The sequence below is a fragment of the Labeo rohita genome, chromosome 20, assembly GCF_022985175.1.
Source record: "Labeo rohita strain BAU-BD-2019 chromosome 20, IGBB_LRoh.1.0, whole genome shotgun sequence".
Taxonomy (NCBI): Eukaryota; Metazoa; Chordata; class Actinopteri; order Cypriniformes; family Cyprinidae; genus Labeo; species Labeo rohita.
In genome coordinates this window covers 16,796,562-16,812,615 of record NC_066888.1, presented here as the reverse complement: position 1 = coordinate 16,812,615, position 16,054 = coordinate 16,796,562, and the positions used below count along the sequence as shown (strand labels likewise).

The following is a 16,054-nucleotide window of genomic DNA, read 5'->3' as shown; positions in this document are numbered from 1 at the left end:
TGACCAATTTATCTAGCAGATAATTAGAAAAAACAGCTCCATCATTACACCCTTGGTGTTAATTGAAACTGATAGAGCCAGATAATAACTTGGTTACCATAGTGATGATGAGTTTAACTGAATAAAAGCCCAGGTGCCTGGCACCTGCAGTCAAGTACACTTACCAATTTAAAAACAAACCACTATGCTCCCACTCTTATCACTCTTGACCCAAAACACCTTAATGGCCTTGGGAATTATATCACTATTGATGTTTCCATCGTCCTGGTTTACTAGTACTATCAATTGACCTAAACTTCTGCAATGATGGTCATTTAACAAGTTAAGCTTTTAAAACCAAATCCCTCAGTTCGTTAAAGTCAACAGGTTACCTGTGGCAACTCATAGCTCTCAAAAGCAGTGCCGCCCATGCGTCTTCAGCCTCCTGAAGCTTAGAGCAAATCACTCCTTGTTCCACTTCTCCACTGCTCTTGATGACCAGCTCTGCCTTCCCGGCCGCCATGTTGAGCTTTACCTCGCCCTCTCCCTTCATAAGCAGGATATCCTGGATGAGAGGAAACAAAAACAAGCTACAGCTACTGTACAGATACAGACCAGCCTTTCTAAAAATATTACTTCCCCTTAAACAGTATTGGGGAAACGTCAGTTGAGTGTTACATGTAAACCATATTTCATGAATGACAAGACAAAAATGGCCAAAAATAAAGAGTACGGAGAGGTAGAAAAATACAGCTTATTTTACATTAAATATTTATGACTTTGTACAACAATGATGTGGATTTTTCCAGTTGCTGTTTCCTACAATTTTCCTGCATGTACCTGTGCTCGCTCAAGTTTCTCTTCCACCTCCTTTTTATTCCCCTCCGTGTTCTCCAGTTTATCTAACTTTCTCTCAACATCCTTCAGCCAGGTTTCCACCGCCTTTAGTGCTTCCTCAAATGCCTGGTACTCCTGCAGACTGCGGAGTCGACTCCTGGCCTCCTGAAGCAAAGCCTCGTGGTTTGAAAGCAACTCTTCTGCCACACCATTCTCTGATCTAGATCCTCCCTCTGTTATGGTGAGAGAGGACTGACACAGACGTTCAAGAGATGCCCTGTGAAAGAAAAGATAAAGCCAGCTCAGATTTATTCATGATGGATGGCTACAAAAAAAGCAATTTCTTATATCTGGAACATTCTCGCAAACATACTGCCTCATAAACATGCACACAGACTGTCCATATGTACCTCCTCATCTGCAGCTCTCTGTGGATTTCCTCCATTTTTCTTAGCTCTTCTGAGCAGTCGGGGGCTGCAGACTGACTCTCACCCCACAGAGGAGCATCTGTCTTCAGTCTTACCTCCAGCTGTTGCAGCCAGTCGCTCAGCTCCACTACACGTGTTTCATACCTTAATAAGATGAAATACACTGGATATAACTTAAAACAGTATAAAATCTGACACATCTGGTTTAATTTCAATTCATAGTGCAGTACATGGATGGTTAAATGGGTCATTATACCACATTATAGGCTATGGTATTGTGAAAACGCCAACCCAGTTGCAAACTGTAAATATCATAATGTCATATAATAGGATCATTCCTACTGTGTAGTACATTTTCATGTTCCCATCATAAGTCTATGCATTTACTCTAAAAAAAAAAAGTGGTTCTCAACAAGGGGGGACCAATAAGTCTTAAACTTGCAAAAATAAATAAATAAATAAATAAAGAGGATAAGGAGTGGTACAAAACTAGCTTGTAAGTTTACATTTAAAAACAGAAAATACAAAACAGAAAATATCATTACTTCAAAACTCACTGTTCTAGATCACAAAATGTGTGGATTTTTAGTGGGACCAGACATTATTTAGCAAGCTTGTAACCACATGCTTTAAAAAAGCATTTTTGGCAAATCCAGGTAATTTATCATAGAAATATTAGTTTTTTTACAGTTATGACTGTTATAGCACCAGCTGTGATCCGATCCCCTAAAACTTTGCGTGCTTGTTTAGAATTACCTGCCGCATGTGCTCAGGTTTTGTGAAGTTCTGAGTTTTCCTTTAGGCTTTATACAATTTGGGGTAAATTTGGATAGGCCCCTTTTCTAAACAACCCCGTTACAGCTTCACAAAGGGTAAATTTCAACATTTTTTGATAATTATTGTCCTTGAGAGTCCAGACAATTGTATTGTAGTGGCTTTTTCCAGATTGAGCGAAAAACCTAGGACTAGTTCACAAAAGTAGGGTTTTACATCTTCTCAATAATTTAAGAAACAATTTGATTAACAGCAGTGGCTTTAGAGGTTGTCCAGAATGAGGAGTTCTATCATATGATACGAATATTGTGTGTATGTGCGGAAAATGCACGCAACGCACAACAGGTTACGCTCCTGAAAAATGAAATATTGCCCCCCAGTGGTTTATTTCTTTCAAATTACTCTCAGACCTTTGGGGCTGTGACTCGAACAGGCCCACCAAGTTTCATTCCAATTGGCCTCCGTTAACCTTGTCTAACAGGTGCTCAAAATACATCAAAATCTCATTCCATGCAGGAGTTTTTTTTACTGAAAGTGGCCGTGCCCCTTTGCAACAGTGAGTTAAAAGTTAAACTTTTGTTTTTGATAATTATTGATACTCAGTATCGTACGGATCGCAATCAAATCTGAGGCATGCGTTTTGTCTGCTGTTAGCCAAGGATTCCAACGACGTAAGACACTTGAGCCTGCTACTGACTGTTTAGGGGTTATGAGTGATTTCGTACTTTTGTTCGCTGTAGCGCCCCCGTCAGGTCGATTGGGGTGAGCCTTGGTCCAAGTTTCAAGTCTGCACGGCTTACGGTTTGGTCTGCACAATCAGTTCTATGTGGAGATCGCTGATTCGTGACCATTCAAACAATTACAATAGGGTTTCAAGCGCTATGCTTTTAAGTTTACATATTTACATTTACAGTTACATATTTTTGAGTTTAATGATTTTTATTACAACAGAAGTAGGTTAATTAGGAGATTCTTTGAATATTGTCTCAGATAAAGGGGGCCTTGAAGCAAAAAAAAAAAAAAAAAACCTAACCCTAAGATATAATGTTAATAAAGTTTTATTTCAAGTGTCTGAGGTTAGATCATAGGCTCAGCAATCACAACTTACCCGTTTAATAGGTTGGCACTTTCTTCCAGGGTGCGTATGCGCTGTCGGCATTCCATAACGAATGAATCCAAGGCATATTGACAAGAGTCCAGTTGCTCCTGTATGCTTCCAGTCCCACATTTGGTGAGGTGCAAGAGGAGTCTCTCTCCATCCTCACAAATCCGGGCCAAGCGCTCCTCACCCTCCATGACTTCCCCTACTGCAGTCTAAAAATGAGGGGATAAATGAATCCCATTACACAGGGGACAGAATGAACCATTGTTATTAATAATGTTAAATGGCTCCTAATCCCAAATTTTAAATCCGGAATAATACCCTATTAGTTGGAGGTCTGCAATGCTCCGTCATTGTTTCACTACTGATTGGTAGTTGGCTTATTGCTTTGTTCTGATGCAATGTTTTATTACATGCATGAGTCATTTGCTGTATGATGCTACCTTGAGCTTTTGTTGCTTGGCTGAAATAGCAACCGCATCTCCTGTTTGCTGAAAGCAGTCTTCAATTCCAGCCCTCAACTCAGACAGCCAACTGTGAAAAGCATGTGCTTTCTCTAGCAGAAGGAAAGACAGAAAGAAAATGACAGTCCATAAGAACAAGTATATGTGAGCTGTTGCTGCACGCGGACAGATGGACTGTGTAGGTGTGTATGGATGGAACAGCTCTCTGTTGTCTTAGTAACCAGCCTCAACCAATTCCACCGGGAGCAGTCGTAATGTCAGTGGGAGAGGCAGCATCTGAGACACAGGTGTGTGGCAGGCATGTGTTTAGGAAGTGCCGTGCGGAATTATTTTAATCAAACATAAATAAATAAAATATAGATTATAAACTATTCATGAGCCAATTTTATGGTACATGGCTTTAAAATCCCATCTATAGTCTTAGTTATAACAGACACGCATACTATTGTTTAAAAGTTTGGGGTCAGTAATATATTTTTTTCAAATTAATTAATTAAAAAATTAACTTTTATTCATCAGTGACACACTAAATTGATCGGAACTGACAGTAAATACTGTAAATGTTGTTCTTTTTAATTGTCAGTTGTTACCATGGACCACAAAACCAGTCATAAGTATTATGGGTATATTTGTAGCAATAGCCAACAATACATAGTTTGGTTTAAAATTATTGATTTTTCTTTTATGCCAAAAATCATTAGGATATTAAGTAAAGATCATGTTCTATGAAGACATTCCGTAAAGTTCCTACGTTAAATATATCAAAACTTAATTTTTAATTAGTTATATGCATTGCTAAGATCTTCATTTGGACAATATATTTTCATTTTTTTGCACCCTCAGACCACAGATTTTCGAATAGTTGTATCTCGGGCAAATATTGTCTAACAAACCATACATCAAAGAAAAGCATATTTATTCTGCTTTCAGATGATGTATAAATCTCAATTAAAAAAAAGACCCTTACACCTGGTTTTGTGGTCCATTTTTGTGCTTAATATTTTCCACATTAATAACAACAGAGCATTTGCTAAGCAACAAATCAGCATATTACAAAGACATGCATCAATGTGACATCAGTGTTTCAACCTTAATTTTATGAAGCTATGAGAATACCTTCTGTGCATGTCGAAGACTCACACGGAATAGAAATTGTTGAATAAAGTTGTTATTTTTGTTTTCTTTGCGCACAAAAAGTATTCTCATAGCTTCATAACATTACGGTTGAACCACTGATGTCTCATTGACTATTTTAACAATGTCCTTACTACCATTCTGGGCCTTGAATGTATCAGTTGTGTTGCTGTCTATGCAGGTTCAGAAAGCTCTCGGATTTCATCAGAAATATCTTAATTTGTTTTCCAAAGATGAACGAAGGTCTTATTACAGGTTTAGAACGACATGAGGGTAAGTAATTAATAACAGAATATTCAATTTTGGGTGAACTATCTTTTTAAATTGTAATTATATTCAACAACATTAAAACTTTTTTTTAATCAAACCTTTAAATGGTAGTGTACATTTTATCATTAATAAAAAAAATAAAATCTATTACTATTCATTCATTTATTTTTATTTACTGTCACACTCACCATTAAAGCGCTGCAGTAGAGCGTCCTGAAGAGCCCCCAGGATCTGGCTGCGGCGTTGTGTCATTTCCTCATTCCTCTTGACCAGGTGTGAGACAGCATCACCCAGCAGGGTCAGGTGCTGAGTCGGGTACGTTCTACACAGTGCTCTGAGAGACTCACTTGCTACATCCAGACTCACCTCTAACTGTTTCTGTGACCTCTCAACCTCCTAACAGAACAGGGAGAAAAATACATAGTGGATTTTTTTTAGTTAAATGATAAAGGAGACCTATTATGCCCCTTTTTACATAAGATAATATAAGTCTCAGGTGTCCCCAGAATGTGTCTGTGAAGTTTCAGCTCAAAATACCACATAGATAGTTTATTATATCATATTTAAAAACACACTGTTTTCATATGTCCCCTTTAAATGGTAATAAGGACCTTTGAAGACTCCTACTTGAAATGAACTAGTGAGTTGGATAAACCACTGGCGATTTAATCATAATATTTAGCTTGTATTGCATGTACACTTGCTTAGCCTACGTGACCAAATTCTGCCTCTGTATTTAAATAAAATTCAGTCAATTCACTAACCTTGATCTTAACAAAATTCTCTGGGTCAGAGGATGTTGAAAACTCTGATAGCAAATCCTCTGAGGTCTTCAGCTGCTCTGAAATCTGGGAAATTAGGTCTTGAAGCTGCTGCCTCTGGGAGTTGAAGTCTTTATACATGCCTTTGGTCTGTTCATACACCTCTGCAGCATGGGAAATCTGCTTCCTCAGATCTGCAGCCATCACCTCAAAAGAGCAAGAACACGTGGTAGTTTTACCATTGGTGTTTTTATTTTCATTACATGCTAGATGATGAAAAGTCATGCATCACAACATGTCACAACCACTGCTGATGATTACCTCCAGTTCAGTGTGTATGTGCTGGGTTTTCATCAGTTCTTGTAGATGTGTCATCTTTGCCTGCAAGGTCTTCAGTTCATCTTCTTTATTATCCAACTCCAGCTGTACAAACAGATTGGTATTTTGTCATGTTACGTTATCTTTTACAAGGTTTAATTCGTTTTGGCTAAATAGATCTCACCTTGAACTCAGAGAGGCGTTCTTCCATGTCATGAGTGGAGAGCAGACTGGCAGCTCCCTCACTGAGCTCACTGGCAGAGATGGCACTCCAACACTCAATCTCATTGGCCATTTTATTAATGTCATTCCACAGCTCAAGAGAGCGAGTGTAAAGACTGATTTCTGCATCCATCTTCTCAGAGATCTGCACAAGAATGACCACTGGCCATAAGTGCATCATGTACACAACATGGTGTAAACACACTCATTTCACCAGCAGAATTAATGCGATGAAAATATTTCACTTCTACATCAACATTCGAGCAATATATGTATAGAATTTTGTTTGTACTTAGTGTACTACTTTATCTATGTTTGTACATTTCAGTGTATTTTTCTTTCTTTCTTTCTTTCTTTCTTTCTTTTTGTTTCTTTCTTTTTTTTTACATAAATGCCTCCCTTTAATTTGAAATGGTAACTTTTTTATTTATTCATTTCTTTTTTTGTATCATGTTTATAAATACGTTTGTACATTTCAGTGCTTTATCTTTCTTTCGTTCTTTTATTCTTTCTTTCTTTGTTCTTTCTTTCTTTCTTTCTTTCTTTCTTTCTTTCTTTCTTTCTTTCTTTCCTTCCTTCCTTCCATAAATACCTTCCTTTTATCTGCATTTGTTTTTTTGTTTATTTGTTTTTTGTATCATGTTTATAATTTCAAATGTTATGGCTCACCTCTTTTTTCTTTCTTTCTTTCTTTCTCTTTCTTTCTTTCTTTCTTTCCATAAATACCTTCTTTTCATCTGAACTATCATTTGTTTTTTTGTTTATTTATTTGTTTTTTGTATTATGTTTATAATTTCAAATTTTATGGTTCACCTTTCCATTTCTTTCTTTCTTTCTTTCTTTCTTTCTTTCTTTCTTTCTTTCTTTCTTTCTTTTTCTTTCTTTCTTTCTGTCTTTCTTTCTTTCTTTCTTTCCACAAATACCTCTCTTTTATCTGAACTGTTATGTTTATTTACTTTTTGTATCATGTTTATAACTGTTCGTACCTTTCAGGGCTTCACCTTTCTTTCTTTCTCTCTTTTTTCTTTCTTTCCATAAATATCTCCCTTTTATCTGAAATGGTAACTTATTTTTTGTTTATTTATTTATTTATTTTTGTATCATGTTTATAAATACATTTGTACATTTTAGTGCTTTACCTTTCTTTCTTTCTTTTGTTTGTTCATTCGTTCATTCCATAAATACCTTTGTCTTTCTGTCTATAAACATCTGAACATCTGAACTGTTTTTTGCTTTTTTTGTCTATTAAGTTGTTAATTTGTTTATAAACAAAAACCGTACATTTCAGTGTTTCATCTTTCTTTCTTTTTCTTTCTTTCTTTCTTTCTTACTTCTTCTTTCCTTCCATAAATATCTCCCTTTTATCTGAACTGCCATTTGTTTTTTGTTTATTTATTTGTTTTTTGTATCATGTTTATAATTTCAAATTTTATGGTTCACCGTTTTTTTCTTTCTTTCTTTCTTTCTATAAATACCTCCCTTTTATCTGAAAAAGTTTTTTGTTTGTTTATTTATTTTTTGTATCATGTTTATAAATACATTTGTGTATTTCAGCGCTTTACCTTTCTTTCTTTCTTTCTTTCTTTCTTTCTTTCTTTCGTTTTCTTTTGTTCGTTCTTTTTTTCATCATCTTTTTTACTTGTATAATAAAAATGATAAATAAATGATAAATATAAAGAATAAAGGATGCACTGATACTGAAATTCTGACCAACATAAAAAAGACAGTAACTGTATGACAACCAATAAATGGTCATAAAACATAAATTAAGATAAAAAAAAAAAAAAAAAAATATTTAACTAGATTCCACAGCACACTGAGGCACTGAGTGCCTATTCTCATTAACTTGTTACAATCATTCTTAATGACCAATTCAAGATTTCAGATGAGCATATTTTCATATTTGATGATAGGAAATGCTTCCCCTGATTTGATACATCGCTGCCTCAAATTATTTCATATGATGTCTGATGAAAACCATTAAATGCACTCACATCCAGCCACTGATCAACAACGGCATCCATCTCTGTTGTGACATTTTCAATCTGAATGCTTTCCTCTGGAAGCTTCTTCAACACACCGGTCAGGTGTTTGCCTGAACCAATGAGCTTATTCAGGTCCTCCTTAGTGGCCGCCAACTCAGGCCTCACCGCTTCAAGCTGAGCAAACAGAGATAACCTTATTACCTGTGTGCTTGTTATCACAATCTAAATCTGTTGTTTAATAGGTGGCACACACACACTGAGGCACTAACCCGTGACAGAGCTCTGCGGACATCCTCAGGGTTGTGTGGGTCCGACTGGGCAACTGTGATGGCATGAGCTCTCTCTATGACCGTGCTGATCCTGGTTCTCAGGGTCTGATACTCCCTACAGAGCTCCAGCAGGTTTGTACAAAGGTCATGGCTGTACGGGGACAAACACAAGCAGCAGAGTCTCAGATTTTAGGCACGAAGTGAGGGAAACATCAACAGAGCTATGCAAACACGCACTGCAGTCTTGGCAATAGCTCAAAACACTCTCCCCTTTCTTCAGTTTCTTTAATCCAAAGGATAATCTATTTAGAGATTCACCCACATATCCATCAAACATCGCACACACAATAAACCACATTTAAATTGCATTTAAACATGGCAACAGTCACAACCTGTCAAAACACCCATCCATCAACCCACCGGCCCAGTCCAAGTCTTTCCCTCCCATAAGTCATCCATTTCAAGTTCAATTTGACAAAGCATTCATCTATCCAAACATACTAAGTTTCAATGGAAACTTAGCGTATAAGGCTTGGATAGCGAAATACTCACTCCTCCACAATAATTGCCCGAATCCTCTCCCAGGTGGACTGGACCAAGGCTACGTCCCGTTGGGCTTCTCCTGCCAGCTCAGAGTCTCTGTGGGCCAGTTGTTCACCTCTTTCTCCCAACCAAAGCTGACTGTGCTGTAGTGCCTGGAGCTCTTCCTCCAACTGCTTCAGCAACCACAACCTGAATAAAAACACAGAAAATTATTAAAACAGCATAGCACAAACAGTAAAATTACATAACTTCCACATATTGAGCATGTAAAGAATGCACAACAATTTTACAGAAGCAACTTTTAACAGAAAAGCACGCTTTACTGTACATAGTATATGAATATTTCTGAATATACATGATATGAAATATATAAATTAAATAATAAATTATTATCCATTCATTCATTTATTCATTCACACCAGGGTTGTTATAGCTTTTTTTTTTTATTAAAATCATAAAATACTTTTTCATTAGTAGAAACAAAATTATTCTCATTTTAATTTAGTTAACTTTATGTATTAAAATTACTGAAACTTTTCAGTAATTTTACTGAAACTGAAACAAATTTTAATAAAACCTATATAGACATAAGAATATAAAAAACTACTAAAATTGACAAGTACACAACAAAATTACTAAAACTGTAACTAAAATTAAAAATATAATTTTATATTATTATATATATATACATGTTATCCATAAATAATAGAAAAAAATGTAATTGCACAGCATTATTATCTTTTATATATTTACAATTCGCTAAAAACAGTCAGTTCAAATTTAATATACACCAGTCAAAAATTTTATAAGATTTTTAATATTTTTTAAAGAAGTCTTTTCTGCTCACCAAGCCTGTATTTATTTGATCCAACATACAGCAAAAACAGTACAGTTTTGAAATAATTTTACTATTTAAAATAACTGTTTGCAATTTTAATATATTTAAAAATGTAATTTATTTCATTGATTTTAAAGCTGAATTTTAGCATCACTACTCCAGTCACATGATCCCTCAGAAATCATTCTAATATTCTGATTTGCTGCTCAAAAAACATGTATTATTATGTTGAAAACAGCTGATTAGAACTTTTTCAGGTTTCTTTGATGGATAGAAAGTTCAGAAGAACAGCATTTATCTGAAATAGAAATCTTCTGTAACGTTAGAAATGTTACAAAATAATATACTGACTCCAAGCTTATACATGGCATAATGTATATGTTACAAAAGCATTTTATTTCAGATAAATGTTGATCTTTGGAAATTTACTCAACTGTTTTAAATATTGATAATAAGAATAATAGTAATAAATGTTTCATGAACAGCAAATCAGCATATTAGAATAATTTTATGTGACACTAAAATTGCTAAAATGCTAAAATATAGTCAAATAGAAAAAAGTTAGCTTAACTAGTAAAAATATTTCAACATTTTACCATTTTTACTGTACTTTGGATCAAATAAATGCAGGCTTGGTGAGCAGAAGAGACTTTAAAAAAACATTAAAAATCTTTTGACTGGTAGTATATTTTAGAAATTATCCTAAATATACATTATAAATTTTAACTGACATTTAAGTGTTTATTCTGGTCAAGGTCTTTTTCTGATGCTTTGCTGTTCGCTTTGTTTTGCAAATGCAATGTGGACATGATGCACATGATTTTCTATTATCACTAAAACATTTTTTTGTTGTTGTTTTTGCATTTTTCTTGAGAAGACAGTGGAGATCTGACAGGAAGGGAGTGGGAGAGAGAGGGACGGGATCCGGAAAGATCCACGAGGCAGGACTCCAACTTGGGACACCCTAAGCGCAACTGCGCCATATGTCAGCGTGCTCCCCACAAGGCTATCAGCACAGACTCAGAAACATTTTGAACCTTTTTTACACCTCTATTTATGTATGTAGCATTGTCCATACTCAGAATAGATTTTAATACGAGATACTAAATACCAGCCACGCCAGAACTGGTAAAAAGGCTTTAAATACAGTAATAGCAGAGAAAACATAAGTGCCTGTACCTCTGTTGAAAGGCATGCGTGCTTGCTTCTGTAGGCCACGGTATACTGGCTCTGTCCTCCAGCTTTGCCAGACTCCCAAGCAGCAGCTCCTTCCGTCCCCTAAAGGAACTCCACATGGTCACCAGTGCCTCGGCCTCACTCTGCTTTGTCCCGATGCTTCTCTGAAGCACCTGCACACTCAACGCAACATCATCCACTAACCCTCTGCAGGATGTTCTTTCTTCCTCTGCTCCCTGTAAATGAAAATGTGCTTTGTTCAGGATGATATCCAGGCTAATGGCCTGCACCTCCAGACATGCTAACTCCTTGCCGAGGTCCACGAGTTCCTGATTTATCTCCTTGACTTTGGAGTCATCCCAGCTCCCTCTTCCTTCAACAGCATCTTGGAACATCTGTAGAGAGGTTCTGGCTTTATTGTACGTCTCACAGAAGTCTTTAAGTTTGAGTAAAGCTTCATCTCGATGTTCTACTAAACTCTGAGCTTCACTGAAGAGTTGAAGGCAGTCTTCCTTTCTGGTCTGGAGGTTCTGGAGATCTTTTGGGGCTAAAGATGTGCTGAGGGCATCTAGATGTGGCTGTAAGGCCTCCAGTGCCTTTCTCTGGGTCTGAAGGGACATCTTGTCCTCCTTTAAACCATTGGAGAACAGATATTTATATATATTTTCCACTTAGACAATGATGATTGAATGATATACTGTAAGACATAATGTACCTTGGTTTTGGAATCAGCAGATTGTAGATCAGTAATGCTCACTTTGCAAGTGCTTTGAATGTGCCTGAGGAAGTTCTCACTCCACTGAGTCAGAGCAAGCGAGACCTGACTGAACTGCTCAATCTTAGAAAGATGAGACTGAAGTTCCTGAATCCTGAAATGGAAAGGAATATTTGATAATGCAAATGAAACATGCAGCGAGAAACTTACTGTATTTTACAAAGAATTTTTGATTAAATAAATGCCTTTTGAACCTTGAACCATGATTTACTACTTGCAAATGCTAGTCAGAGGTAGGTCCTAATGGGAAATGTTCTCATTATGGACAGATTTTGCATATGCTCCCATGTAAAAGGCAAAAGAAAATGTCTAAAAAGCCAAAAAAATCTAATTAATGATGTTATTAGTACCTGAGTGGTATATTGGTACTGAGAGAACACCACCTCTCCTCCAGGTTACAGTGAAGATCTCTAAGCTCTGCGATCCTTTCCTCTGAGGCCGAAGAGTACAGAGACTCTGCACGGGTCTCCAAACTTTCCAACAAAGACTCCTGAGAGGGAACTTCTGACTGCATGTCCTGGTACATCATAAAAAAAATGGGTTATTAGCCATTAAAGACATAGAGTTCCACATTTTTACACAACAGGACTTTTTAAAAAAAGGACCAAGGGTTGCTAAAATGCCCTCTGACTTCACCTGTAGCATCTGAAGCTGGCTCTGTAGCTTCACATTGTCTGTGGTCAGGTATGGAGAATCTGAACTGCATAGAGATTCGCATCTGTTCAACCAGGACTGCAAAAGCGAGAGATCTCTCTCATATCTAAAAACCAAAGAGTCAAAACATTGTTTTACATTACAGTTTTTAATTTGTGTAACAAAGACCTCTTTCAACACACACCACAGAACGAATACATTCAAACACATGCCTTTGCCATAGAGTCAAAAGGTTCTCCAGTTTTGATTGTTTTTCAGTGGCTTGCTGGGTATGTAATTTGTGAGCTTGCTGAAGGTCAGCCACAGCTTTCTCCAGCCGTCCGCCATCAGACAGCCTCCTCCAGCCCAGACTCAGAGATATCAGCCTGGGCCCCAGCTGCTGTAGACGCTGCACTACATCCTGAGTTTGAAGGAAACACAATTTGTGTCACACAGAAATGTTACTCTAGCAGACTCAAACGCCCTTAAATAAACATATTTTTTAAAGGAAGCAGTTATAAGTGTATATGGTCTTGAATAGGGGTCACATACTAATGGCCCACAGGCCAAATATGGGGATTATTACATACAGCCCTTCAAGTATAAATAGTTTATCCTTTAATCCAGTCTGCAAATTGATTTTTACTTGCTGCATTCTGGTTTGGTGTTTGTTACTCTCTCAAGGATTATTAAACAGCAGTCAATATAGTTTTTCCACATGGCTTATTATATCCCAAAACACAAAAATGATCTGAAGCTGTATCCTAGGAGACAGCAAAAAACACATGCCACAACTAATCCTTAATTTTTCTGACTTAAAAAATGTGATATTCACAAATATATTACTGTATATGTGAACTGATTGTTATATACTACTAGTCAAACGTTTATGAGCAGTAAAATTTTTAATGTTTTTAGAGAAGTCTCTTCTACTCACCAAGCCTGCATTTATTTGATCCAAAGTACAGCAAAAACAGTAACGTTTTGAAATATTTTTACTATTTAAAACAACAATTTTTTACTTGAATATATTTTAAAATGTAATTTATTCCTGTGATTTCAAAGCTGACTTTTTAGCATCATTACTCCAGTTACATGATCCTTCCGAAAGCATTCTAATATTCTGATTTGCTGCTCAAAAACATATACTATTACTATTATGTTGAAAACAGCTGAGCAGAATTTTTGGAGGTTTCTTTGATGAATAAAAAGTTCAGAAAAACAGCATTTTTTTAAATAGAAACCTTTTGTAACATTATAAATGTTTATATCATCACTTTTGATCAATGTAAAACATCCTTGCTAAATAAAAATATTAATTTCTATAATTTCTTCCCCCCCCCTCAAAAAAAAAAAAAAAAAAAAAAATAAATAAATATATATATATATATATATATATATATATATATATATATATACTAACTCCAATCTTTTGAACAAAATAGTGTATGATATTACAAAAGCATTTTATTTCATATAAATGCTGAATCCTAAAAAAGAATTTTCTCAACAGTTTTAAATAATAATAATAATAATAATAATAATCATATAGCTTCTTGAACAGCAAATCAGCATATTAAAACAATCTCTGAATGATCATGTGACATTGAAGACTGAAGTAATGATGCTGAAATTTTTGCTTTGATCACAGAAATAAATTAAAGTTTTAAACGTATTCAAATAGAAAACAGTTATTTTAAATAGTAAAAATATTTCCAAAATGTACTGCATTTGCTGTACTTTGAATCAAATAAATGCAGGCTTGGTTATTAGAATAGACTTCTTTAAAAACATTAAATATCTTACTTTTCAAAAACATTTGATTGGTATTGTATATTTTAGTTATTTTCCATTTAAAGAATTAAATAAAATAGTAATAAAAATAAAATTTAGATTGCACTGACTGTATAAATAATGGCATTTGTTGAAGCTCTTGGTTAGCGGCCCCAAATTTGATTTTGACGGCCCTGGTCAAAATTATACAATATATTGTTTGGAAATGTTTTATTTAGGTCTTTAAGTTGTCAGTTCCCAAACAAATGTAATACTAACCATATGTTCATGGAGAGTTTTATATGTCATTGATGCTGATGTACAGGAAGTAACTGGTACGTTCAGTTTTTCCAGTAGTCCTTTCAGGAAAACTTCCACCTAAGATGCACAAAAACATTGAGTAGCACACATCTAAACTGGCTTAAATAACATCAGATTGAATGAGCAGATAGAGCCATGTACTATATGTAGTGTCACCTCATTGAGATCTTGGATGAATTGTTTTGTATTTTTCAAACTAGACTGAAGCTCTGCTTCTCGTTGCTCCACGCTGTTCTTAAACTCTTCCCGGTATCTCCCAATCTGCATCAGACGTGCTTTAATTCGGCCTGCCTCATTCGGTGTGACAAAATGAATTAAAGTCTGAAACTCTGTCTCCAGGCGGCTGAAGACGCCCATCTTCTCCTCCAAGTCGTCCTTCAGCATCTAAGCGAAAACAACGAGGAGTCATCATTCACCGAGTGCTAAATGAAACCCATCATGTTGTCTGGTTAATTTGGTTATGTTTATTAAGTTACAGACTTCTGATCCAGGTTTACAACAACCATTACCTCCACAGTGTGCATCTGCTCATCCAGGTTGGCAGAGGTTCTGCTAAAAGCTTCAAGCTCTTTCTTACTATCACAGACCCAAGAGAAGAAAGCCTCAGACTCATGGCTGAAACCTTGCCACCATCTGTGTATCATCTCCTGATCTGACATTCTATTGGAAAAGAGACAAACAGGAAAAGAACACCACTTGTGAAAAAAGTAGTAGACTTTAGCATACATTTAAAAAGATAACCAAGTGCAGAAATAATAAACTTTTAAAGAATGTACCTAAAAATGCTAACTGAATGTAACAGTACATGTATACAGACATTTCGACTTTCTTACATTTTCCTGAGGCTGGCCTGTGTCTTCTGCAGTCTCTCTTTTGTGGACTGGGCCTGATCTTGTAGTAAAGACTGATTCTGAGGACCAAGTTTAATATCTGCTGCCTTCTTCACCAGGGACTCAGCTCTTACAGCAAACATGTTACCCTGCTCATGAAGCTCCTAAACAAACACACACAGATATGAGTATTATTCGCAGCCCAATGTTCATTAAACAAACTACTATATTTTTTGTCCATGCTCTCACTTTAACATTTTTCATTTCAATCTTTAGGTTGTCCAGGCTGCTGAAGATGAGCTCCCTCTGCAGGACAGGACTGACAAGACACACAAACTGCCAGATGGCCTCTCTCTCCACGTCAAACTCTTGCCATGCACTCACAGTGACCTAATGACCAATGAGAATCACACTTTACTGTACCATTTCACCACTAACTGTTGTAGAGGTGAAACCAATTTGGGTGATCTCCTCAAAATAGTCCAAAAATAAAACAAAGTTAATATTACAAAATATAACATTAAAACGTGTTTAAATCACTTGGTTTTCTAAACACTATCCAACAGTGACACCAGCAGATAAAGTTACAAAGGGAGTCTGGGTCTCTGTCGACTCCCCTGAG

At 36.0% G+C, this 16,054-nt stretch overlaps 1 protein-coding gene across 1 annotated transcript in view; it reads right to left on the bottom strand.

Moving 5' to 3' along the window:
* The window catches only part of syne1a (spectrin repeat containing, nuclear envelope 1a), a 151,137-nt gene that overhangs the window by 98,717 nt on the left and 36,366 nt on the right, over positions 1–16,054 (bottom strand). The window contains 22 exon segments of the mRNA XM_051139300.1: positions 372–544; positions 820–1,093; positions 1,227–1,388; positions 3,127–3,332; positions 3,564–3,676; positions 5,177–5,384; positions 5,753–5,956; positions 6,071–6,172; positions 6,252–6,434; positions 8,284–8,448; positions 8,544–8,694; positions 9,096–9,275; positions 11,104–11,729; positions 11,816–11,969; positions 12,226–12,392; positions 12,512–12,635; positions 12,742–12,929; positions 14,561–14,659; positions 14,759–14,986; positions 15,112–15,262; positions 15,436–15,596; positions 15,682–15,822. Coding sequence (XP_050995257.1) covers positions 372–544; positions 820–1,093; positions 1,227–1,388; positions 3,127–3,332; positions 3,564–3,676; positions 5,177–5,384; positions 5,753–5,956; positions 6,071–6,172; positions 6,252–6,434; positions 8,284–8,448; positions 8,544–8,694; positions 9,096–9,275; positions 11,104–11,729; positions 11,816–11,969; positions 12,226–12,392; positions 12,512–12,635; positions 12,742–12,929; positions 14,561–14,659; positions 14,759–14,986; positions 15,112–15,262; positions 15,436–15,596; positions 15,682–15,822 — 4,160 coding nt within the window.